This window comes from Passer domesticus, chromosome 6 (genome assembly GCF_036417665.1).
Source record: "Passer domesticus isolate bPasDom1 chromosome 6, bPasDom1.hap1, whole genome shotgun sequence".
In the NCBI taxonomy this organism is placed as follows: Eukaryota; Metazoa; Chordata; class Aves; order Passeriformes; family Passeridae; genus Passer; species Passer domesticus.
The window spans coordinates 27,735,781-27,760,495 of record NC_087479.1 but is presented as its reverse complement, the minus strand read 5'-3'; the positions used below and the strand labels follow the sequence as shown (position 1 = coordinate 27,760,495).

At 38.6% G+C, this 24,715-nt stretch overlaps 1 protein-coding gene across 2 annotated transcripts in view; it reads right to left on the bottom strand.

Annotated features, from left to right (window-relative positions):
* PRKD1 (protein kinase D1) overlaps positions 1-24,193 on the bottom strand; it is a 114,777-nt gene extending 90,584 nt beyond the window's left edge. For both annotated transcript variants that reach the window (XM_064424065.1, XM_064424066.1), the window contains exon 1: positions 23,735-24,193. In XM_064424065.1, coding sequence (XP_064280135.1) covers positions 23,735-23,923 — 189 coding nt within the window. In that variant the 5' untranslated portion in view covers positions 23,924-24,193. The remainder of the gene's footprint in view (positions 1-23,734) is intronic.
* Between the last annotated feature and the right edge of the window lie 522 nt (positions 24,194-24,715).

The window sequence follows — 24,715 nt, the reverse complement described above, 5'->3', positions numbered from 1 at the left end:
GAACAAGGCTACCATCAGTCTTCCAATAAAAGTAAAAACTGTAAATCAAATAAACATACTAGTGATCACCTTCAGAGATATGTCACATGCAAATGATAGTACCAAATATGTACAAGATTTCAGTTCTGTGAGATAATTTTAATGGTAAAATCTGAAAAAGCGGTTCAGATTTTGAATACCAGACTTAAAATCCAGTATAGTTACAAAGCAAGCCATCAGTAAACAATATACTCAACTGCTCCTTGTCCAAGCAGGACAAGCAATGACAGCTTATATTCCGAAATTCTGAGACTGTTCCTTCTAGAAATCCAGGAAAAACAAGACAAGGTAGTCAGAACACACCACCACATAAAAACCTAGCAATACTTAAGCAGGGAAGTCCACAGAGTGGGGGGCAATCTCAGACATTCTTTTCACTATGCAAGTAAAATTAATACTGAAAAATAAAGTTATTGCTCAGAAAACAAAAATGAAATTGATCAAACATCTTTGAATATATCCCCTTCTTGAGTTTTGCCTTTAGTGATAGCTCAGGCAAGAAAATGTGCCCTTTACTTCCAATTTTTCTTAACTCTGTTGACTATGAGTTGTTTTTCAATTCAGTTGACTATCGAGGTTTCCCTCCTCAGTTCTCTGAGGAGGGAAACCTCAATAGTCACCAATTCTCACCAGAATCTAATTTGCTATATATGAATGTAAAATGTCAGACACCATAAACTCTAGTTACAGGAAATCCTCTCTCTCTTTGTCTCTCTCTCTTAGCATACACACACACATTTGTATAATGTTCTACAATTTACACTTCAGGAATCTAGAAAGTGCAATAAAATGTCTTCAGCAATATCAAAAATAAACACATCTAAAATGTACCCATACCTTGTACAGGTACAATATAACAGGTGTGTACATGAGAACAACAGTATTCCAAAATTATTTTTCTCAGTGAATATGGATGAGGATGTGTAAAAATATCCTAATGAGTCATTGCTTCCAGAAGGAGAAAAAAAAAAAAAAAAAAAAAAAAAGTTGATTGCAAGGAAAATAAAGTAATTGTTGGGAATGTGATCAATATTTAAGTAGTGAAACTAAAGAACATCCAACATCCAAAATCCTCATTATCTACTGCATCTTTCATTTTTCACAGACTACAGACTAAAACTACTGTTTTGCCTGACAAGCTAATGCATACCTTTCAAACTTGTGTCACTATTTAGTGAAGTGGGGGGCTGAAGAGGGACAGGTAAGAGGTAAAACGAAAGCAAAGACTCTTGTTTGTAGACATGTTGCTTAGCAATACACCATGGGAAACAAGCAAAAACGGTGACATTGGCCCCCAGCTGAATTTACATAAACACTCAATTGTGTCACTGAAAGAGGTGTGAATGCAAGGAGTCAAGTACATGACCTATGACAAAAAAGAGATAAAATAGCACAAAGATACGTTAGTATTCCCAAATCTAAACAAAAATGTCACTTGTTTATAGTAAAGCCTAAAGCATCAGTCTTTACTTTTTATGATTTCAGAACTGATATGAACTAAAACCCAAAGGGCTTTTTCCTGATATGGACCATAACAAATTAATTGTATTCCTAAAAGAATGATTAAATATCCATCTTTAAAACACCTATTTTCCACATATAAACTTTGCCCTCATAGCACTAGTGGTTTCTACACCCTTTATTAATCACCTATTCTTATTCTGAAAAGAAATAATTTTTTAGTAGCTAATTATTAGTACTATTACCAGTATTGCTCCTGTAAGCTTTGCCCATTGATCTCAAAGGACACAACTGAAGAAAGACTGAAATATAATTGTCCTTTCCAAACACGAATAAATACGAGGCACTGAGTGATATAACAACTCCGTCAGTTACATGAAAGCGTCAAAGAGTAAAATTTTCACAACAGAGACAAAATATTGAAAGTACTAGTAACTTAATGTCAGCACTTTCATGCCACATTTGACATCACAGTCCTTACGTAAGGCCAGTTCTATCTACAGCAGTATCTCAAAACAGAGATCAAAGACTTAGGGAAGAAAGTTTTATGCTTTAAAATTTTTACAGATTTTAGACACACTTTGAAACACATTAGCCAGACACATATAAAACAAGTGTATGTACATTCCCTTCTTCATTTAACTGCAATCTTTAGAAGACAGTTAAGGAAATTTCCTGAGGAGTTTTGTAAAACACAGCATGTGAGACAAATACTTTTACCGTAAGAGACAAGAGAAAAATAATCAAAACCCAAAACATTTTTAAGAGATTCAATATAAAATAGTGTATGTTTTGACCCCAGTAAGGTGCAACAGCCAAAAAAAACCTAAACAATCAAAATACAGTAATTTCATATTGAAACGCCTTGTTGCTATATAGGCAAGCTTCTTAGGAATAAGTATTTTTCAAGCAAGCAGTGATTCAAAAGCTGAAAGGTCATCATATGACACATTAAATACACAAAGAAAGAATGTAATCTACACCATGAAAAAACAAATACCACTATCAGTAGGTAAAATCTTTTGTTTGTTTGTTTTTTTCTAAAAAACAGTGTCTGAGTAGGGGCTTTTATTTCAGGATAATGAAAATTCCTATGTTATACTTCTATTTCCATTTACTGTTTTTTACATACGTAGCAATTAGTCAAACAGCTGAAAACCAAAACAACCTGCCAGATTGTCTTCAGCTCTGGAAACATATCTGTACAGCACATCACAAAGTATTCAGTCTGATAAGACAGATGTAAAAATTAATTGGTGACCTTTTTTTGGGAGATGAGGGGAAAGAAAAATGCATAAACATCTTGATAGCCTGTTCATTGCCACTTAGAGTGTACAGTCATCCTACCTCCTTGTGAGCAGCATATATCCTCACTGGCCTTCAGAAGGCAAATCTCTACATGACTGCAGCGCAGACATTCCCTTTATTTCCTCATCTGAAAAAGCTGTAATTGTCCAAGTCACTTTTTTTTTTGACAGCAGATCAACTGAGTTGCAAAAGTAATGCAAACTTCAAATACATCAGGATACAAAAAATGCTGCAGATTATTGCTTCATTCAGAAACTTTTCTGTCTGAACAATTCAGTCTCCATTCTTTACCTAAATTAATAAACACAATTTTAAAGCAAGCCTGTTTGCTAGTGTATACATGCAGTTACATCTCTTTCTACAACTTTTTCTGAATTAGGATGCCTTAGAGATTTGTAAGGAAACTCCAAAATTTAAAAAAACATTTAATTTACAGCCAGGAGAAATACAAAATAAAAGGAAGAACAAAACTTAGGAAAAAAGGCATGACAAATATCAAATTGGAAACTCTTGTTTTCCTGCATGATATCCTCACCTAGCCAAAAAATGTAAGGAGACTTTTCATAATCTGTTCAGAAGTAACAATTATGTAAATATATAGGAGGCTTCTACATACATTATCACAGTGAGGCATCACATGGAATGAGTTTTTCAGGCTTCCTAGGGAAAAAAAAAAAACCAAACCCTTGAAAAATCTAGTATTCTTGCAATATTCAATTCAGGACCAAAGAACCCATGTCACGATGAATTTTGATTGATGGGCAAACAAATGATCAAATGATCGATGCTTACATTATGGCTGAAACAACATGTTTTACTTTGAAACTGAGATGAGCTAAACGGACAGAGTTACAGCATCAAATGTGGCTAAGATAATTTAACCATGCTTCACTAACTCTCCAGCTAGCTCATACCAAATCAACCTCAGCAGACTCACCTACTCCTCAGGCACATATGACTATCCTCACACCCTACCAGTAACGTCCATCACAAGGCAGAGGATGACTGCTCTTTTTCCTACATTAAAACTCTACATGCAACCCTTGAATACCTGCAAGGAACTCATGAAACAGGGTGCAAGGTACAGTTGTGACACAACAGACCAACTGATCTGGCTGCATTGATCATTCACTTTATTCAGGCCCATAGTTCCAAAACCTTCTAGTGTACTCCCAGAATACAGTGCAAAATACTTAAGAGGACTATGAGATATGAAAAAATGGAGAAAAAGGTTTACATACACCGATCTCAGAATGTTCCATCTAACAAGTATTGACAACTCTTTCCCGCTAACTAGAAATACCACTCTAGCAAGAAATGCCTCAAGTTCCTCACACAGAGAGCACACACAAAACTTAAAGAAAATTTCTAAGCTCGTTTTTTACAGATCATAGAGGGATCTTCTGGAAATTATATGAAAAAAGTGTAGAAGCAGATGAATCAACAGAATCAAGAACACATTACACAAATAAATGGACCACAGATCCAAAGCTGATCCTGAATTAAGTATGGATATGCTCTCTAAAATCCCTAATAAATGACAGGAACTTGGTGGGACAGCATGAGAAATAAGCTTATAAGAGGGGGACAGGCATGAGACGCCTCCTTAATGACCTAACTATTACTGCTGGAGACCAGTGTACTGGACAAACAGCCAGTCTACACGTGAAGTTTTTGATGTACTGAAAAACTTAGGTCCAAGAGGCAAATTGGTGCAGCATAGAGACCAGAAGAAAAACAAAGTATCATTTAATAAAATTTAAAAAACCAAAAGAAACATTTTAATTGTTCACCACCAGAGCTACATATGCAATGGTCACTTCAATCCATTTCCTGCATTCCTCCCTTAAGCAAAAATAAGTGAAGGCAACTGAGGAGAAAGGAAACAGAATTCCTGCTGCAGATGTTCTAAGTAGAAGAACGTCAGTAATAGCATCCACACTTAACGTCCTTCAGGAGGCAGGCAATTCTTTAAATCTTATTCCTAGTACAGAAAGTACTTGCCTCAGGGGATCCATTTTAAAGGAACTTCGAAGGCCTGCACAGATTTGCAGAAGGGACAGCCAACATATCTAATTGCCTAGAAGAAGTAAAGTTAATTGCACATGTAGTTCCAAGTCATGGAATGAGTGATGGGTGGACTTGACCTAAGATCATGAGGCTGGATTCAATTTACTACGCCACTCATCAGCATTGGATACCACATACTGGGAGAAAATTCTATATAAAATACATTCATTTAAGATACTAGTGCTCTTAAACCAAATGCATACAATACACTTTTTTATTAGAGAACCTAAGTATAAATTAGACTTGTTTCTGAGTATGAATCTAACTAATGTACAAATAGTGCAATTCATAAGAACCATATGACTTGATCAAAGAGTCTTTTTTCTGGCACTGATTTTCTTCTGCTGTACTGTTCAGTAAATGACCCAGTAAAAGAGAAACAGTCTGATCACCTGAACTACTTATCCAAAACCAGTTTGACAAAGTATTTAACCACAAGACTATCTCAGAATTTCTCTAAATGTGAAGCATTTATAGATATTTTCTAAACATAGAATATTTCACCACTGAATGCGATATGACCAGCTGCAGGATGAAAACAAAAACATTACACATATTTCTCTGGATTATTAGGTCAATTGGCAAACTCTAAGAAGCATTTCCATTTTTCAAACTCAGTGATGAAGCACATGGACATTGGTACAAATAACTTCCATTCCCTCTGTATGTTTCTGAATCAGTATAACAGTGTATGTAACCGAATATACACAAAAAGGTGTTGAAGTTTGCAAATCCAGACATTTTAAAATTCAAAGTACCAAAATTAAGGCTGTCTGTGAAAAGTCCATCTGCTCTGCAGGTCCATACCACTGAGTCACTACACTTATACTACTTGTGATGCCTCCATCAATTCATGCCTGGGATTAATTGGTTTGTTTTCGCTTGACTGTTTTGGATACAGTATGGAGCAACTTATTTGAAGATGCTGATCATTTTTTTAAATAACAATCAAAAAATTTTTCTCAAGTACTTTTGTATGATACTGCTTGCTAGTGTATATTAATATTTTTAAAATATTGTTGTGATAACAGGCTCATGAAATGAGAAATATGATTAGGTCTGTGAATTGTCAGGAACTTAGTCCAAGGAAGAGTAAGCCGAAAGTAGCTGCCTGTGCCCAGTTTGATCTTACATCTTTGTCTGCCTTCCAAAGTACTTCCCATTATATGTAGCAAATACAAACCAAGAAATGAAGGTGGCACACCCTCTGTGTCACAAAATAGGGAGACAGGGATGTGGTTAGAGCCACAGCATGAACACTAAGGGAAAACACTTTTTTTACACAGTTATATAAATATATACAGTTATATACACAGTTATAACAATATATACAGTTATAAAAATACATACAGTTATATAAATATATAGGGTTATAGAGATTAAGGGTGATGGACAGTAATTGAGAAAATAAAGCCACAACACTTTCTTCCCTTTTTTTCCTTTCCTACACCCAAAATAAGTCTGTATTTGTTATGTCATGTTTAATTCATTCAAAATGAAGCACTTCTTGAAGTAACAGTTTCAGGCTCTGATGCTTTAGCAAGCCAGCTCTCGTGGATTCTGCGACAGAAAGCAACAGGGCAGTATTAGTTACTTGACTTGCTCCACAAAGAAATTTAGCAGCAGGTATGAGAAACAGAAACACAAAAAATGGCACTCAACTTTATAAACTATGCCATTATTTCTTTTCTTTTACCAGAGCAGAGCTCACAGCAACCTTTCAGAATCTCAAGGGGACCTACAGGGAAGCTGGAGAAGAGACTCTTCATCAGGAACTCTACTGACAGGACAAGGAGCAATGGGCACACATTGAAAGAGGGGAAATTTGTGTGTGATATTAGAAAGACTTTTTTCACTGTGAGGGTGGTTACACAACCCACAGGCTATGCAGGGAGGCTGTGGGTGCCCCAGCCCTGGCAGCGTGCAAGGCCAGAGTGGACAAGGCCTTGAACAGCTTGGTCTAGTGGGGGGTGTCCCTGCCCATGGCAGCAGGGTGGGACTAGATGACCCTTAATTTCCCTTCTAACCCCTTAACATTCTATGATTCTGCACTTTCATGTTGGCCTTCTCTAGCATGGACCTATCACTTTAAATCTACTAGACATTCACTACTTCAATGTATTTGTGCAGTGAGCTATACAAACATGATTTCCTGCTCTACTATTGCAAATAAATTAGAACATAGCATGTAAGTGGTTCCAGATACAGATGTTGCATAAAGAACCAGATGTCAACAGTTTTACAGCTCTGCCCTGTCTTCTACTTTTTCAAATGTGCAAACTCAGTTTGCACATTTTATAGCGTATCTTATTCTCAGGTTAAAAAAAATTAATAGATATTGTTTATTTTTTAAATGGGTACACTTCTTCATGTATTATTTCAGTCAGTAAATTCCACTATGTTTTTGTTTCCTAGTTTTCACTCCAAAAATCCTATTCACTCATCTAATGCTGGGGAGAGGCTCTGAAAATCTGTTTCTTCCAAGGGTTGTTCCTTGCAGCTACAATAGCACATGCACTGACTAGTAAGAACTCATTCACATGTTACTTGTGTCTCCTAAAATCGGTATCTAAGTATTTCTACAGCTCTGAAAGAATTGTTGGGCTTGCACAAAAAGAATTCTAAATGTAAAAGAAGAAAAAAGTTCAGGTTCCCCAGGAAACAGATTCCTTTTGTAGATACACAATCTCAAGTGCCCTCAAGTGCTGGCTGACATTCAGGGAACTATGCAAGAAGCATGCATGTGCAAACAGTTGATGGAAAAACAAACAGAAAACAACCTAACACTGGAAGTGCATGGCAAATTAAAAGTTCATAGGCAACTATTTCTCAAGGCTTTGAGATCAGATCTAAATGACCACTTCCATCCAGGCTCAAGTATTTATTTTATTGTTGCTTAATTTACTTTAAGGAATGCAGGTGACTATCCTCATCCTGACACAAAGAGAAAATCTGTGGCAGCTACAGAGAGCATTAAGGACATTACTATGTTTGTATTCAGTAAAAGTCTTCCTTTAAATATAATTATATTCTTAAGATGTAAAGTCAAATCACATTAAAGTTTTACAGCTTCAAACTCTAACCAAAGCAAAAGTGCAGTGTTTTCCAAGTCAATTTAAATCAAATTTGTTCTCCTTGGAAGAACACAGTCAAGATTAAAACACAAGTCTCATTCTGGACTAAAACTGTGCACAGCATTTCCTTGTATGTTTTTTAGCATACTATTTCTGAGTTTAATTATACATTGTCCAGTGCATGAAATGTAATATTTATGCTTGTCTATGGGAATAAATTACATCCTCTTAACAAAAAGCTGGAAATAAAAATGTAACTGACACTCTTCAGTTAAGCTCGTCAGATTGAGTTGCAAAGTTTTTTTGAACTAAATTAATTTGGTAAGCCGAATCTTTAATTCTGTTGCAGAATTCTTCCTCTACAATCCCTTCTCCATAAAGACAAACCAAAATACTCTAAAATGCTATATAGCTAACCTAGACCTATATTTTTGTAGTTTCTGTAGTTCAAAAACAAGTTGTCCTTGCTCTCAGTCAAATATTCCCAAAACATAAACACATTTCCAGCTATTTTCTCTCATCTTGCCCCCTACTTTTCAAATTAAGCTACCTATTCTAATTGCATTGGTCATTGCTTACTCAACTGATTTCTTATGTCATAACAACCCAGCTTCTGCTTCACAATTATCCCAAGCAGGTCACACAAAATGTAATCTGATTTTTAATTGGAGAGAGAGGGAAAAAAATGGATGCAATCAGAAATTATCAGAACTCTAGTTGAGACACCCTCCACATTTCATGAGAAAAAGACCAAACAAATTAGGTTTAGTGTATGATAAGCAAGAGCACACCCATTCACCTGCACACCCTTTTTCATAATCATTCATGCATACTAATATTATAAAAACAAAATGCTCAAATTGAAGATAACTTCAGAGGATCTAGTTTTTGCTCAGATTTACGACTGTAAGTACAAATAATATGACCTATGGTTTTAAATGTATGTTCTACTACTATATCATAAAGTGTCCAATATACGTGAAGCATGAACCAATTTATCCTATTAAAGCATGGCAATTTTCTATGTTTTTCTATGTTTTTAGACATGCTGGTCAGTTTAGACCGAAGATTCTGGAAAATCACTCCAGCTTGCTGCTTTCAACCAGAAGGATCTTCCAACCTTTTAAGAAGCAACCTCACAAATACAAAAAACTTAAATCAGTTTACAACTGAAATACAGTATGCCTTACCATATGCAACATATCTGTACCTGCTACCATATTGCAAAGTCTAATTGATCTTGGAGACATCCTAAATATTTTAGCAAAAAATCAAGGCTGCAGTTTTCTGAATCTTGTCCAATAGGAAAAAGGAGACCACTTTTACTGAGAGACTTGAGATTACAAGATTTGAGACTTGAGACTGCAAGATTTGATAGTTTTAGGCTGTAGTTGTCAAGCTGACTGAACAAGCATTGTTCAACAACCATCCCATTTACTTAACTCCTACAAAGAATATTACTGATGGATAAGAAGTCACCGAAATGTCTTCATATAGCCCTCAGGTTCATTAAATTGATTTTCACTTTCTTGATTTTGGGGAGGAGAGATCACATTATAATTTTCGTATTTATGGATAGATTTCTATTGATAAATCCTAATTATATTAAATCTATTTTTAGAAGGCCTCTAGAGAGATTGCACAAAATATCATTGAAAAAGCATGCAAAATTAGCACACTTTCACATTTCCTCAGTATGCAAAAAGTTCAGCCAGATTTTACCAAAAAAACTGTAAGGTATAGGCATTCTTCAGGGAAATTACAACTGATTTCCACATAATCCACACAAGATAATCTACTGTCTCAGATGATCCATTACTTCACTCAAACCCATATATAAAACCAAACAGTGGAAACACATGAGGAAAAGTACAGAACTCATCATCTTTTCTTAACTCAGGCTCTTTTCTTGGTTAGTTACAGTGAAATTGAGACTTCCTTTATTATTATTTTTTATCAAGAAAAGGGGTCAGCATAGCCATAGTGACACTGAAAAAAATTGCAACATATATTCAGTAGGAAAAATAACACAAGACAAATTAGTAATTTATTTCCTGCCTGTAGCAAGCTGGTACTTGCTGGTAAGAGATAAAAATATATAATTAATTTACAAATCTTTAAGTAGGACCAAAAAAAAGTGGAAAATGAGAACATTTTGCTTTGAAAACCATGATGCTACACAGCTTTAGAAACACTTCAAAATTCAATTTGAATTTAAAGGAATTTTTGAATACTCTAACACAACTACATCCAACATGCCTTCACATTTATGAGTCACATTTGATTCACGTGTAGTAATACATTTTAAAAACGGGTTGAAAATTAAAATTGAGGAGCTCTAGGAACTTTTAACAAAATACAGCAGTGTACACACTTCTAAGTCTTAAGCTTTTTTATGTACTATTAATTTATGTGTTTGACTATTTTTCTTCTCTTTGGATAAAGTGATCACATGCAGATCACTCTTTCATTCCCCCAGAAACAGTCTGATTAATTTTTAAAGCACCATTCTGTCATTACTTAGGGATTTGGCAGAAGAAAAAACAGCTGAGACACATCAATGTAGTTTCAAAAAGCAGAGGATAAAAGATAAACAGTGTTTGAAACTGTGTGACATAAGCAAGTCTGCACACAAGGAAACAGAAATGTGAAAATAAATACAGGTAAAGTGGAAAGACTTTTTTTTTGCCTTCTGTCAGAAGAAAACAAGTATCTACTAAGACAAATAACCACTTCCAAATCATGCCTCTGTTTCTAGAGCTGCTAGCGGAAATTTCTCTTTGTAGCAATAGTACCTTGCTTACCTGGCTGTAGTACAAACTGGCACGTAATTGAAAACACACAGCAAATATATACATACTACATAAAGAACAGAAGAACAAAATGTGCTTCACTTTTTTTCCTGAACAAAAATTCAACCAAAAAAATAAAAAGCCCTTCCTTCTCTCACCATGACAATTTACTTCAGTGTATGTATTCAAAGGCTTTTTGGTTTCTTTTTGCATTTAACAAATGACAAAAAGCGTTGGAGTCATTTACAGGGCTACCAAGTGCGAATGAGGTCTGGTGCACTCAGCCCAAGAAGGTTCTGGGTAGTAATTGTGTGGAGAAAGGCAGATAAATGGCCATTGGAGATTTCCCTGACTAGGTGCTTTACCGTCACTGAACAGTATATTGACAACTGCTGTCCCTGATTTTAGGTAATGATCAACTGATAATGTTTTGGAATAAAAAAATAGCATCATTCTTGGATTAAAAGAAAATAGTAATATTTATAAATGTAAGGAAAAGAAGGGGATAACAATCAAGCTATACTAGTGAAAAGATTTTTATGCATTCCTTTTCAAAAGATGGAAGTTAAGCTTCGCCTTGCTCTTTGGAAAGCCCCTCTTGTTATGTAACGATTTTTTGTTGTTTTCAGAAACTCTCTCTTGTACTGCTAAATAGAGGGGGAAAGTGGTGACATTTTTACTCGAAAACTCAGTTGCCAGAATAAAAATATGCTTTCTAAATTAAGCAGTGTAGCTTGACTCACCAGCAATTGATGGAGATATACTCTGTATATCAATGAGACCAACAAGTTTGTTTTTTTTTCCTTCAGATCTTCTCCTAAGGTATCTCCAAATATATTCTATCAAGTTTTTACATACTGATTATTTAACTCTCAAATAAGGAAGCAGATATTTGTTGACCTTTTAAATTGATGAGATGAAGTTTTATTTCTTAGGCCACCTTTGAACAAACAGGTGCGATTTTCAGTAGCTTTAAAAAAAAAGTTTAGAAGTTCTTGTTTCACACATCAGTCTTCAAAATGATTTTTACTCTTCGCTATATTTAAAAAATGAGACTTGCTCAACTGTTAGTAAAACTGACACAAATTTATTTTTTCCTTTTTTAACAACATAAATCATTCACTTCTGGGTAGACCAAGGTATTAAACAAAATTATGTGACTGCAGTATGAAACAGTGCTCTGAATGTTACCAGGTGTTGTTAACATTCTTCAATTTAAACATACAATTGCACATATGTGTTAACTGTGAATACACAGCACATTCAAATATGTTGAAGAATTCAGCAGCCAAACTAGCTTGAACTGCATGGCCTTAGTTTACTCAACCATCTACCAGTCCAGGATATTAACTTCAGATGCCTAGATTACATAATGTCACCAGTCAATAAGAGCCTGTTAAGAAGGACAGAAAAAATAAGCACAGGTGAAAGAGGAGTTAAAACAAGAAGCAATACAAGAAACATTAATTTTAGTTGGGCTGTTACCTTGGTCTTCCCACTAAGCCCTAATAAATAATGCATTTTCTGCCCTGCAAAACACCTCTAACATGCACATGTCCTCCCTGCAAAGACAGATAAATCAAACATGTACTCATCAGTTCACTTCTCAAACCATGTATCATCTTCCTTCCTTGAAAAGTTGTACATTGTTCCATTTGAAACAAATTTTGCAACAGATGGGTGTGTTACTTCATTGTATCAATCCTTCCTTTAATCTCTGCACAGACCAACCCATCACCATTCCATAACAATAAATAACTCAGCAGGCCATTCCTCTAACTATTTTTTATATCTAATCTGTAAGATGAGAGGTCTTTATTTCATATGGAAAGGCTTGGTGAAGTTTTTACTAACAATTTTCCTTAAGGAATTATTGTGCTTTTGCCCACCACCTAAGACAGATTTCTCATAGGATTTTTTTTTTCAAAGATACTGCCAATAAACTGCTGGGTTTATATGCTGAGATATCATTCAGTGCAGTTTAAGATGTGATGTAATCACCAGCTGTCCAGTACATCTTGACTGTAAAGTACTGAAGGGAGGGACTTCTTCCTTGTACACAAAAATACAGCAATATAGAAAAAGGTTCTATTCTACTACAGGCCACTTAATATCTATTAGGTATTAATGCAACAAATGGATAAATACAAACAAAGATTACTGCATACTCTGAGAATCACAGAAACATCAGAACCTCTGAAAGTTATCTAGTCTGACTTCTCTCTTACAGCTGAACTGTCATGAACACAAGGTTTTGTTTATCCAAGTCCAAAAATTAAGGATAAAGTCTCTCTGGCTACCTGTTGCAATACTGCTCTACTCTCCTATCAAAGAGATTCTTACCCAATGTCCAATCTGAATCTCTTTCAAATCATAACTCTCAGTTCCTGGTTTCAGCCTCTGTCACCAGCTGGAAGAGTTTATTTAGCTCTATCAGCTTTGTAAACTCCTCTTAACGGTTTACATCAAGAACCAATTTAGCACCAGAATACAGCTCAGAACCTCCCCAGTTTTGCTGGATTTGCTAAATAAAAGTAGATAAATGAAAGAAACCAAGTGGAGGTTTGGATGATCATTTAAGCTAGTTTGAGAAAGTCAGGACACTGGCATTTCTTTGCAAGGTTTGAAAAACATGTCAATCCCTGGGTCAAGTCCACATGGCATGATACATGATCATGAACACAGATTAAAGATATACCAGAGAGACATGTCCAGATGTATAAGACATTTTTATTTTCGGAACTATTTGATTTTACTATATTTTCTGCCTGACAATTTCTTACAGTTACCTGAACTCTTGCTGCGATGATGATTTGCCTTGTGACAAAATGGTCTGCAGGCACACTGTTACATGAGAAAGATAATTTACCGATAGCAATGTTTAATTTTCCTCCAGAAATCAGGAAATCACACAGTCTAAAATCAAGAGATCTTTTCCCCAACTTAATTCCTTCCATCCTTACAAGCGTACAGAGACTTTGACCAGATTGTTTCAATTTTCACTCAACTTTTTTTCTTAAGCATAGGACAGCCAACTCTTTAGGAAAAAATGCAGAGAAAACCGTGTGGGTTTGGAATTTAACAGACTCCTACTCATATTCTACATATTTTGCTGCATTCCTTCTATTTAGAGGTAAGTATAATAAATATAACAGAACAAAAGCATGAGTTCAACCTTTCAGATATCTGCAGGATGTGTGTTTTTACTATTCTCGTATTTTCACATTTTCCTAGATGGATTTGATTTTGGGTGGCAACACATAATGCTCAGAGAGGTAAGAACAGCACCTGCAACATTAGGCAGCATGGTCAGCACACCTGGAGTCCTGCCATACAGACAGCAAACCTGTAACCCAGCCCTCAAAAGCTGATGCAAAAGGGGGCTGAATCTCAGAGCAAAATAGGAAAATTATTACAGCTCATACTGTCGTCTCCTTATCAGTCAGGTTTCCTTCATGACACAGACCCTCACTTCATGGATTAATAACACAGTTTAAGAAGTTTAACCATTTGTGGCTCAAGGTTCTATGGGGCTTCAAGAAATGCTTCAGCCTTAAGCTAGCAGCCATAAATTACATAAGGACATGCAGCACTGCCGACAGGGAGAGCAGGGTATGCTTGACCACTAGTATTTCTGTTGTTATGTAAAGGGGTTTCTCAGAAGGAAAGATTAGGCTGTAGGTAAGTTGATTTTCATGGACAAGCATCTTTCAGGCAAACTCCCTCATAGCCAGAACATTTCTCCCAGACCCAGCTGTGTCTTGCCTGGGCTTTTGCATCTGACAAGCTGTTGACAAAAACTCCTTCTAACACTTGGGAAAAAATTCTTTCTCTCAGAAAGGTCAAAAGGTTGACTTTTTAAAAAGTAATTTGAAGAAAGATGAAATAGAATATTCTTTCAGACTACACAGGACATGTTCAGATACAGCTCTTTGAAAATGTACAAGGTAGAGGCTTAAAGCTGGCAACTGTGGTCATGATTAGCAGCTTCTCTGAGTAGATCTTTAGTATATACCTTGTGCCTAAAATTACACTGGGGAGAACTTTTTATGCCCACCAGTAAAGAAAGTCTCTAAACGCCTCTTCTCTTAGAAAACAGCCAAGAACCAGATTAGATGACGTACATTCATGCTTCTTAATTAAAAAAAAAAAATTTGATATTTTTCTATCAAAATAATTACCTATGTTTTATCTTGAATTTTATAATCGTGTTTATGATGTGGTTCTGACTCCAGAAGAGGCACACACAACAGGCTGCATAAGAGATACAATCACAACACAAATATAAACATTGTATAGTTGGAGAAGTGAAAGCTCACCTCTTGACAAAATTTTCCTCAGCCGAAGAAAACATGTACAAGGAACAAGAAAAAGGAAGCCACAAATAGGTGGAGGAACAGAAAGCAGACAACAGAGATATACACTTTAATTTATGCCTAACTTTACATCTATGCATAAGTCATTGCAATATATCCACAGTATTATCTCAACATAGTGTGATACACTACACTACACTGCCAACCTTACATGTTGTTTCAGCACATAAAACTAGAAGAGCATTTAGAAAGCAAAAAATCTGTTTCATGGAGTAGCTTACTTTCATGAAATGCATACATCAATATTCTATACTTTCAATGATCAAAAGCTGATATGCATAATTTATTTTAATTATAGTTTTTGAGTGACAACAAGTCTGCCATAATTTTTAGACCATTTACTGGATATAAATATTTAAGAAGAAAGAAAAGTCTCAAAAAGCAAGAGCTCATTTAGCAGTACTAAAAGTGTATGAAGAAGGAAAAAGTTGAAACCCACTGAAAGAAATCTGTTTTGGTCTGCAAAATCCTGGACGTTCATCCCAAACCACAAGCAAGGAAAATGTAAACAAAAGGGATGCCAGAGCAGAGCAGGTTATTTTGTAGCAAGTGAGACAGGATTTCAAAATATAGGCAGCCTTTCTAGCAGCACCTCTACCACTAACCCTGCAAAAGTAACACTCAAGTCCGATATGCAAAAATGAAACAACTATTTTCTCACCTCAGTGCCTGGCAAAATCATGGAGAGCAGCTCCTCTTGGACACTATGCTAAGGCACATGGAAAATAATAAAATGATTGGTACATTGGTGACATGGCTTCACTGAAGGCAAATCATACCTGAGAAATTTGGTGGCCTTCTACAATGGGTGGGGTTACAGCAGCAGTGGGTGAGGGAAGAGCACAGGACATTATATACATGGACTTGTGCAATGCAGCTGACACTGTCCTGCAGGACATTCTCTTCTGTAAGTAGAGAGATCTGGATTTAATGGATGGACCTTTCAGCAGATAAAATTTGGCTGGATGGTAGCACTTAGAGTTGCACTGAGCAGCTCAATATGCAACAGAGAGCAGCGAGGAGTGTATGCTCCTCAGGGGGTGTTGCTGAAATGGACATTTTTAACATCTTTGTTGGTGACTTGGACAACAGGACTGAGAGCATCCTCAGTAAGCTTGCTGCTGACACCTAACTGCATGGTGCAGTTGACAAGCTGGAGGGAAAGGAAGCCATCCAGAGGGTCCCTGACAGGCTTGAGATAGGGGCTTGGCCCTGGGGAGAAAGACTTCAGGATGTTTGTGGATCAAAAAGCTCAACATGAGCTGTCAATGTACACTTGCAGCCCAGAAGCCAGCTCTGAGCAACCTTACCCATTCTGTGATTCTGTGATCATTAAGGTGCCTTCCAACCACTAATCATTCTATGACTTTACCAGAACACACCATAAGAAAGACTTTACAAATGACAATGACAGTATGCAAAAGGCATGCAATAGCTCCAGAAGAAAGGGAAGTCTTCCTCCAAGCAGCAAGAAACATACACAAGTCAACTGCTAGCACTACTAAAGATATACATAAAGATATACCATTTATACAGCCACACTGTTCTACAGGGAAGATTAATGAAGTATTTCAGAGGTCAGTTCACCTGCACTTCGGATAAACATTTGAAAGAGACATTTTAATTATATACTTGATTGCAACTATGTAACTGCAACCATATTACATAACATCAACATAAACATGTCTGATGTCAACCAGTCAAGAAGCCAGAGATGACCTACACAACTGCAATTTCAAAAAATCGACAAACAATTCATGTGCTTATCACAGGTTGCTTGAGACATACACTGAGTACATTGAGACTGAAAATTGTCTCTACTCTAATTTTTAATTTTACCTTCTTGTATCTTAAAAATAATTGCTAGCATAATCGCTAAAAAAAGCAAGCACACATTTGGCAGAAGTTTTTAACTGAAATAGTTTCATATACAAAATACAGTAAAAATAAGACACCAAAAGTAACAATATGCAGACTTCACTAAGCGTGTTGCTTTCCTTGCAAGTAAACACAGATAAACATATGGTAACCACACAGGCAGATTTCTCCAAACACAGAGGAGGGAAAAGAAAACCTAGGTAAGAAGAACCAGTTAATTTCAGATGTTTGTGAAAGATTTCCAGAAATCACAGGAAAACACCTATAGTCAAAGTCTGAGCAAATCCTTACAGGGATTTGACACATGCCAGGGTGTTTGGCACAATTCACAGCAGAGATCTCAGAAACCTACCACGCTTCCAGGACACACTGGGCTTTCTGTGCCTTCTCAGGTGATCATGTGGTTTACTCTCAGTAAGTCTTCTATGGGACAGTCACACCTTGGGTATTTCAAATTCACTGAGCACATGCCATAGTATTTCCATATGGCACCTCTGTTTGGGAAATGCTGCAACTTCATTCATTAAATTCCATCCTTTCTCCAGCAACAGAGCTGAATCTCGTCAGCAATGAGAGAAGTATCTCAAATGCCTATTCATCTTCTACTTCCTTTAAATCGTTATGGAAATTATGTATTTCCGGGGGAAATCATCAGGAGAAATAACACAAGATCAACACACTCCTTCTGCAATTCCTTCTGTAATTCCTTTAAAAATGAAGATGTGAAGTGCTTTGGTTACAAGCCTGTCCTCTATCTAAAGCTCCATCTTATTTTTTATTCTATGACAACGCATTCAATAGTCTTTAATCATTTGCTAGGAAATTCTCAAATGCTCTACACAGGTTTGTGGTATTAAACCTATTTTCCTTATCTGGATGCATACAAGATTACATAAAAGAGTTAACATTTCTTACAAACCCTAGCTCCTTCAACCTAACTCAGACTGACTCCCTTTCACTGAAATTATATTTTACTAGCATCCTCTCAGATATGGTTCAAAAGTAACTATAACTAAGCTACAAACTAATGTTACATACAGTGACCTACAGTTTTCAGAGTGAAGAACAATAAATGTAAAGTCAATAAAGGATTAAACTGTAAACATCAAAAGTCTCCCTTGAGTTTGGAAAATGTTTATGTGCATAATAACAAGGCACCTTCCATTTCTCAAATTTTATTTAACAACTTGATACTTCCACAACACAGGCGGAGGAAAACATTCAGTGCTGAGAAAAACTCACTTCATGGAAAAAAAAAATTAACACATTGTTACCAGTGTATACCAGTAAAAGACACCATGAGAATTTAACTATCACAAATAAACACCACACCTGTAATAACTTTTCTGGAACATAGACAACAGTGTTGTGAATACATGAAATGTTTACATTTGTATGTTTGGATGAAGATATATAACTCTTGGTCAGCATGGTAAAAACATGTCAGTTTCTCTGTTTATCCTGAAGCAAAAAATCTCTATAGTACCTCATGTGCACCGAGTCCCTATCCGACTCTAAAGGAATTGATTTCATTACCACCAGGATTTTGTTTATTTTAGGAGAATGTGTAGGTTTGGGGGGAAAACAAACAAAAAAACCCACCCAAACAAAAACACCCACAAACAAACAAAACCCCCATGATTCATATAAACCCCACATGTTTTCCATGACTGCTTAAAAACATTGCAGAAAAAGATAAATACATTTTCACATCAACCTTTGGAAAAAGTTTTCTCCTTTCTTTGCTCAGGCCACAAGAGATTCCAGGCTGAAAACAAAACTGACTTAATTTTCATTTTTTAAAATTTATTTAAGAATAAGTTAGATTTTCCTTATAATGACAACTAGAAGCAAAAGTAAATGCATACCTGTTCCTGAATGTGTTTGGTTTGGATCAATTCTCAGGAATACTCTTTAAATGGTTTTTGATTCAATTTGTAGCAATTCTCCTAATTTAATACAGATAACCTTACGTAAAGATGAATCTGGACACATATTCCAGTTGCAGTATGCTACTTGAACCAAATACTTTTCTTTTTGTCCATTCCCTTTCCCAGAATGGCCTCCCTCTTTATTAATTTTTTTCCCACTGTAAAATTGCAGAATTATTCAAACCACTGAACCATCAGCAATACCATTTTTATAAATGAGTCTGAACTATACAGCCTATGCAGCTCAAATCTTAATTCCTCTATTTCTGATCACATTTTTTTCTTGTACTTATGATTTTTGTATTCCTCACAACTTCTGAATCTGCAAGTGCTGAAGGCCTAAACCAGAATACGATCTTAACGGATGACCTAAGAGCAATTTTATACAGTACACATTCTCAAGTCATATAACACTGCCTTATGAATTTACTTGAGAAACTCAAAGTTTCCAAAACTTGGCAATGCCACTACAGTACCTTAACTCATCATATGTGAGCTATAATGATGATGAAGAATTTCAATAAACACAAAATACGAATAATAATATCCCCTTCAAATTAAACTCCCATGAATTGCCGGGGTCGGCTGTTACTTGTCTCTGCCCCAGCACGGGAAAAAGTGGTTCTGGGCAGGCTGCGCTCTCGAAGAAGGAGTCTGGACTCTTGCTTTTCAGTCTTCAGTTGAGTTTATTATTTCTTATCTACAAAGTTTTTCTGTCTGTCCAGCCGAGGTCTGATCAGCAAGACAGCCAAAGGCACTCTCCCCCGCCCACGGGGCAGTTGTCTCTTTTATAGTGAAAACTACGTATTAGAAATTTACCTTTAATTCCCAATACTTTTTCTGCCCTTGTTGGCAAGTGCACTTTCTCTATGAACCAATCCACACATGCCAACATCATCCTGAACATGGATGCCAAGGAGAAGAAAGAAGAAGGACAGGGCACGCCCAAATCCCTCCATCTTGGGACTCCTGACCCCCATGTACAGAATTTCAAACCCCCCTGTACAACCTACAAAACCCCCCTGTACAGTGCTCCAAAAATTTTTCCCTTCATCCTGTGATTCCTACTACTATGCTACTTAAACTTTTGTGACCCGTAGTTCTTCATATAAGGTTGGCAATTTGCTCCATGAATTAAGATCGAATTTTCAGGTGTCTTTGGCTTCCTGCCAGGGTCTCCGAGCCCCTGCCAGGGCTTTGAGACATCCAGGGCATCCAGAGAGATGCTCTGGGTTCCGACAATGAATTAAAAAGTTGCATAAAGATTATTTTCTTTGTCTTGTTAGTATAAAAAGTCTTTGCTAACATGGTAATTCCATATAATTAAAGTGTGCTTTGCATTACACTTTTGTCCTGGAGAAGTGGTTTTACTGCGGGCAGCTAACACAAAAAAGGGCAATAATTCATACTATTTGCCTTCAGAAAACAAAGATTGTATTTTACAATATCCTCCCACTGTTCTTGTGGGGGAGTCAGCCGAGAAGTCAAACACTGGCATATATTTTAAAACTGATCCTCATTTCTTGCCAACTACATCATCATTTAAGTGCTAAAGATCCATTTTAACTGAAGAAAAAATAATCCCACATTGACAAGTCTCAAGGTTTTCATGTCACCAGTTCTAAGCAAGACAAGCAAAATACACAAACTCAAAAGAATCAAATTTTGTTGTCTTCAGAACACTTCTTAAGAGATTTAAATGTATTTGAATTTACGCCAGAAATTGGTATGTACCATTTCATCTTCAGATTTGTAAAGGAAGTGTCTTTATCTGAAGGAATGCCTCTCATGGAAAATAGAGAAAAACCAGACTTTGCTTATTCCATTTTACACATCATGTACATTAGATCATCAATATAATTATACTCTCCACCAAAATTGAAAACAAGACGGCATCTGAAGTACAAAAGTTACTCTAATGTAAGTAAATGCAAATACGTCTTTATAAAGAAATGTAAACTTCTAAATTATGCATAGCATTAAGTTTTATACATGTGAACTCACATGTATATTATTTACATACAAAAACACCACACAAATGTATAGAAATAGAGTGTGTATACATATATGCACCCATAAATGTATCTATATACACACACACTGTATTAACACCTTACTCAGGCCTGCATATGCTCCATTCTGCACACTTTGAGAGGTTTATTTCAATTTAACATAAATTTTGAGCAGGAGTAAATAAATGGGTGCATAAACCTGTGCAGAGTAAGGGTCATAATCATCTGAAATCAGGTATGCCCACATTACATGGAAGAAGTTCCCTATAAGCAGATCATCTGACCCCGATACTGAAGAAAAGTCAGCACAATCCTAAAAATAAAGCTGTGTGCAAGAGGGGTGCTTAAATATTTAACAGCACACTACAGACACAGTGTTGATTTTAGCAGTCTAAGATGACAACCATTGAGAAAAACAAAACCACAATTGCTCATCCTTATATACTGCTTCCACTGTCCAGACCAAATAGAAAGTTTCAAAGGAAATTGTTACCTGGTTGACCACTACTCTACAGAGCCAGAAAAACTTCAAAAATAGCATGAGATTTCAATATAAAATTCTTCACAGTGTAGTCTCCTGCTTGACTGTGATAAGCAAATACATCTTTGTTACAAAATCAAGAGTAGACACCACTGCAAATCATTTCAGGAAAAGATAAAATCATGAACCTACAACACACAAATAGTTATCTTGTAACAGTTTTAGACAGCACAAAACTTTTTTAAGGCTCTACCAGTATGCCAAGTAGCTTTGAATATGCAAACAATCCCACCAGGTTTAGTGAAACAATGAAATCATGTATATAGTGTATACACACATGCAGTCTTAAGCTGAAAATGGAGACTCTAAGGACTAAACAACATATGAATTGCTCTGCAGGGTGGAGGAGGTAGAGGCCACCATTTAGCAAGAAATGAAAATAAAAACAAACAAATCAAAGCCTATCTTTCTTCCAGTTTTCCCTTTCTTTGAGCCACTTCCCTCTTGACAGCTTCGGGAAAGCAGATATTTTGGCTATGAGAAACTGTGACTAGAAGAAAGTTCCTCATTCAAGTGTGCCCTACAGAGAAGCAGCTATATGATGCTCTCTTTTATGCAATTAAGAAACTGCAACAAACTTGTGTTCAAAATTTTTATGTCAGTACTCACACAAGTAAGTTTGACTATTTGAGCACAGGCCAGCACATTTAGTTTTCTTTACACAATGGTACATTGTTAGAAAATGAGGTTTAAAATCAAGCTTACAGTAAGCCCATTAATTAATAAACTACTCATGAACAGTAAATAGAAACAATGAATACAACAATCTTAGCTTTTCCATTATTGCTACCATAATAACTTTTGAATGGTAATATATGGAATGTCTTTAAGCTGTTTCAGATGTATATGTGACCAAGTGACAAATGTTGGCCTAGCTTTAAAAATAAATATGGTAACGTGAAAGGGTAGACCTTTCTCCAAAATTTAATTTAAAAAAGCAGGTATCCATTTCTTCAACTATGAAGAATGCAAAATTTAGAAAAAATTATGCATATTTTATACTTTTTTAAAAACACTTCATTAGTTGTTCTTCAACAAAAGAGTTCCACAATTCAGTGAAGATCAGGTTGATGATCTACGGAGATGTAAGGCAAAGCTATCAACTTAAAGAACAAAAAAAAAAAAAAAAACCACAACCAATCCCTGTCTGAAATTTTTTTACCTCGGTAAAAACAAAGAGGGAAGAGAAAGAATTTTTTTTTCCATTATAATCATCCTGAATATTTAGGCTGGCTTTTTTCTGCTTTGCAATCACTATGATACTTTTACCTATGGACCTTTCACACAACAAAGACGTATAAAGTAAAACTTTACTTGATCATACAAATAAAAACAGAGAAATCAGGAAGACAAAGGCAGCGTGGCTGAGGCAGAAGCCCGGTGGATTTCAGCGCACAGCGCGAGTTTCACCGAAGCGCAGGTGAACCGCGCCTGCCGACGGTGCCGCCGCGGAGGGGCTGCGCTGAGCGCCATCCCCGCGGGCAGCGGGGCTGCCCACCGCCGCCACAGCGACCCACAGCCGCCAGCCGGGGCTGACTCAGTCCCCTCCCGCGCCGCGGCCACCTGCCAGCTCCGGGGCTGGCCCCGCACCGCGCAGCCCCGTCCAGCGCCCGCCCCGGGCCGGCTCCGTGCGGCGGCCGGGCAGCAGCGACCGCGGGGCCCCAGCGCCGGCCGGCGGCTCTGCCGGGCTGCCCGGCACAAGGAAAGGCGGGCGAAGCGCTGCGCGCCGCTTTGAATCCTGGGCTGTCCGGGTTGGTTTTTCCTTGTTACTGTTTGCCTTTTTTTTTTTTTTTTTTTTTTTCAGTGGAAACTTTCCTTTCCCAGGAGAGGCCGGGACAGCGTGAACTGCCCCGGGGCGCCGCGCTGCCATCACAGCTGACAGCTCTCTGCCCCCCGCGCCCCCCCTTCCGCAGCACTAAAAAGCAGCGGATAGATCCGGCCGGAGTTTGTTTTTAATAACGGCGTTTAGTTCGCAGTCACCTACATCCCCTGGCAGCAAAATAAAAGTCAAGCTCGCATGCGAGCATCCCGCACAGAACCTCGTCCGCACCGGGGTCGTGGGGGGCACGGCAGAGAGACAAGTGGGGCACCCGGGGGAAGGAAGTGGGGCCGGCGGCAGGGAAGTTGGGATGGGTTTCGTTTATCCCGGGAGCAGAGCCGCCGGGAAAGGAAAGTTCACAGCCAACAACAGCGCCCGCGGGCAGCGGGTCCGGGGTGGCGGGAGGGGGCTCGCTTTGGGGCCTTCTTCTTACCTTCTGGTCTACGATGGAGCAAGCCATTTCCCGGACGTGGGCGAGGCTGAAGTCCCCCGAGGAGTCCTGCAGCAGCAGCACCGGCTCCCGGCTCAGCCCGATCTGGAGGTGGAAGGCGACACCGCCGCCGGCAGCAGCGCCCGGCGGCGGCAGCGGGCTGGGCGGCCGGATCAGCGGAGGGGCACTCATCGGAAACTTCCCGCCGGAGCCGAGGAGTCACGGACGGAGGGGCAGAGTCGGGCGCCGCCGCGAAAAGTTTGCGGCCGCCCCGGAGGCGCCGGGCGAGTTTCCCCGCGAAGTTTCAGGAAAGTCCCGCCGAGCTCCTCCGGGTGAAAATGGCGGGGGGGGGTGGGGGGGAGGACCGGAGAGGATGCAGACAGGAAAAGGCGGCGAGAAAGACGCGCGGGGGGAGCCCAGCCCAGCGCCGCCGAGGAGGTGCCGCCGCTCGGGCTGCTGGCGCCGTGCGCGGCGCGGGGGCGGGCCGGGCCGCGCCCTCCGCCGGGACGGGCCCGCGCCCAGCTGGGCCGGGCCGGGCCGCGCCGCGCCGCTCCGCCGCCAAACGGCGGCCGTGCACTGCACGGCGGCCCGGGCAGCAGCGAGCGCTGCGGCATCGGCCGGGTCCCCGCGGCGGAGCCCGGCTGAGCCGGCTCTGTTCTCCCCACCTGGCCGGGCAGCGGGCTGCGGTGCTGGCGGGGCTGATAGCCTCCTGTTCCCCCGCGATCCCCGTTGGGCAGTACCTCAAGAGGCAGGTGGAGGCAGAGCCCGAGGAGAGTGGGAGATTTCCCTTGCTGGCAAGCAGCACGGTGCCCTTTCCCGGGCAGAGCGGCAGCTGCCCCTTGAGGACGGAAAGCAGTGCCGGAAAAACGGGAGCTCCCGTCTGACTCCGGGGCTCTTCTGCCCGGCCTCGGCCGGCCGCTCCGGCAGCATCGTGCGGCCGCTTCCAGCAGTCCCCGCGCTTTTTGGGAAGAAGCGAGGGACAGG